Source organism: Nematolebias whitei, unplaced genomic scaffold, assembly GCF_014905685.2.
Source record: "Nematolebias whitei isolate Nwh7 unplaced genomic scaffold, NemWhi1 Nwh_scaf_696, whole genome shotgun sequence".
NCBI lineage: Eukaryota > Metazoa > Chordata > Actinopteri > Cyprinodontiformes > Rivulidae > Nematolebias > Nematolebias whitei.
Window position 1 is genome coordinate 713 of NW_023619241.1, and position 1181 is coordinate 1893.

Below are 1181 nucleotides of genomic sequence, written 5' to 3' on the forward strand. Positions count from 1 at the left end.
CTACATTTTAGACAGCTGCTTCACCCCAAAGGTCAGACCATGCACTGAGCCCCATCTCAGACTCTACAGGCCTCAGTCAGCAGGTCAAAGGTCATGACGTCTTCACTCTAAAATCAACATGGCAGCACGACTTAGGTTTGGAAAGTTTGGGGCAGAACCAGACTGGTTACCCAGAATGCACTGCAGCGTAAAGTCTTCATTAGAAACAAGTATTTTGTCATTTATGTATAAACTGAAGTGAAGCTGAAGACACAAAATGAAAAGTGCTCTTTTTTCGGAGGTGCAGTGAACGCAGCATGAGTTGTTTTGGTCTGTGCTGACTTTAAATGAAAAAGACTGAGTGACAACAGCAGAAAAATAAAGATTTTTGACGTGTTCCCATTGAATCTGTTGTTTTTCTTCAGCTCCTGATCAGTCGTCCACGACTGGTTTCCAGATGTGGGGTCTGATGGTCTCTCTGTCCTGCAGGGCTACAAAGGGGTTCTGAGGGCCTACATCGCCACCCAGGGGCCCATGCTGCACACGGTGGGGGACTTCTGGGACATGGTGTGGCAGGAGAGGAGCAGCATCATCGTCATGGTGACCAGACTGAAGGAGAACAACGAGGTGAGCAGAAAACTGCTACAACATCATCTGTCAGACATTTTTTTATTAAACATTTAAAGTCCAGAGATCCAAAGATCAGTGAGATCTGAGGAGAAAAACAATTTGTATTGGTTTGTTTCAGAAATGTGAGCCGTACTGGCCTCAGCCGAGGGGCAGGACCAAGGAGGTGAAGCAGGAGGACGAGAAGGAGGAGGGCCACAGCGAGGAAGATGAGGAGGAAGGAGAGAGGAGTCGGTTTGGTCGGTTCCTACTGAGGGTCAAAGACATCCAGGAGAAAGACGGCTTCACCATCACTGACATGGAGATCCAGGTGGGTCCGCTTCGTAAAGGGTCTGGACCAGGTCTGTTCAACGGGCGGCCCAGGGGCCAAATCAGGCCCACGGGTGAGCTCAGTTGGGCCCACCAGTGGGCTCATTTTTAAACAAAACCAGATTCTGAACCATAAAACTTAATGAGAAGAACTGCTGGATGTCCGGCCCCCGAGCTCTGGGCTCTCAGTAACTGTGGCCCCTGGAGCTCTGGGCTCTCAGTAACTGTGGCCCCTGGAGCTCTGAGCTCTCAGTAACTGTGGCCCC

The 1181-nt window shown here is 50.0% G+C and overlaps 1 protein-coding gene across 1 annotated transcript in view; it reads left to right on the plus strand.

Annotated features, from left to right (window-relative positions):
- Window positions 1-436: 436 nt before the first annotated feature.
- LOC119429373 (tyrosine-protein phosphatase non-receptor type 7-like) overlaps window positions 437-1181 on the plus strand; it is a gene marked incomplete at its 5' end in the record, with an annotated part of 5097 nt that continues 4352 nt past the window's right edge. Inside the window, 2 exons of the mRNA XM_037697015.1 lie at window positions 437-606; window positions 728-916. Of these exons, the coding sequence (XP_037552943.1) occupies window positions 437-606; window positions 728-916 (359 nt within the window). The remainder of the gene's footprint in view (window positions 607-727; window positions 917-1181) is intronic.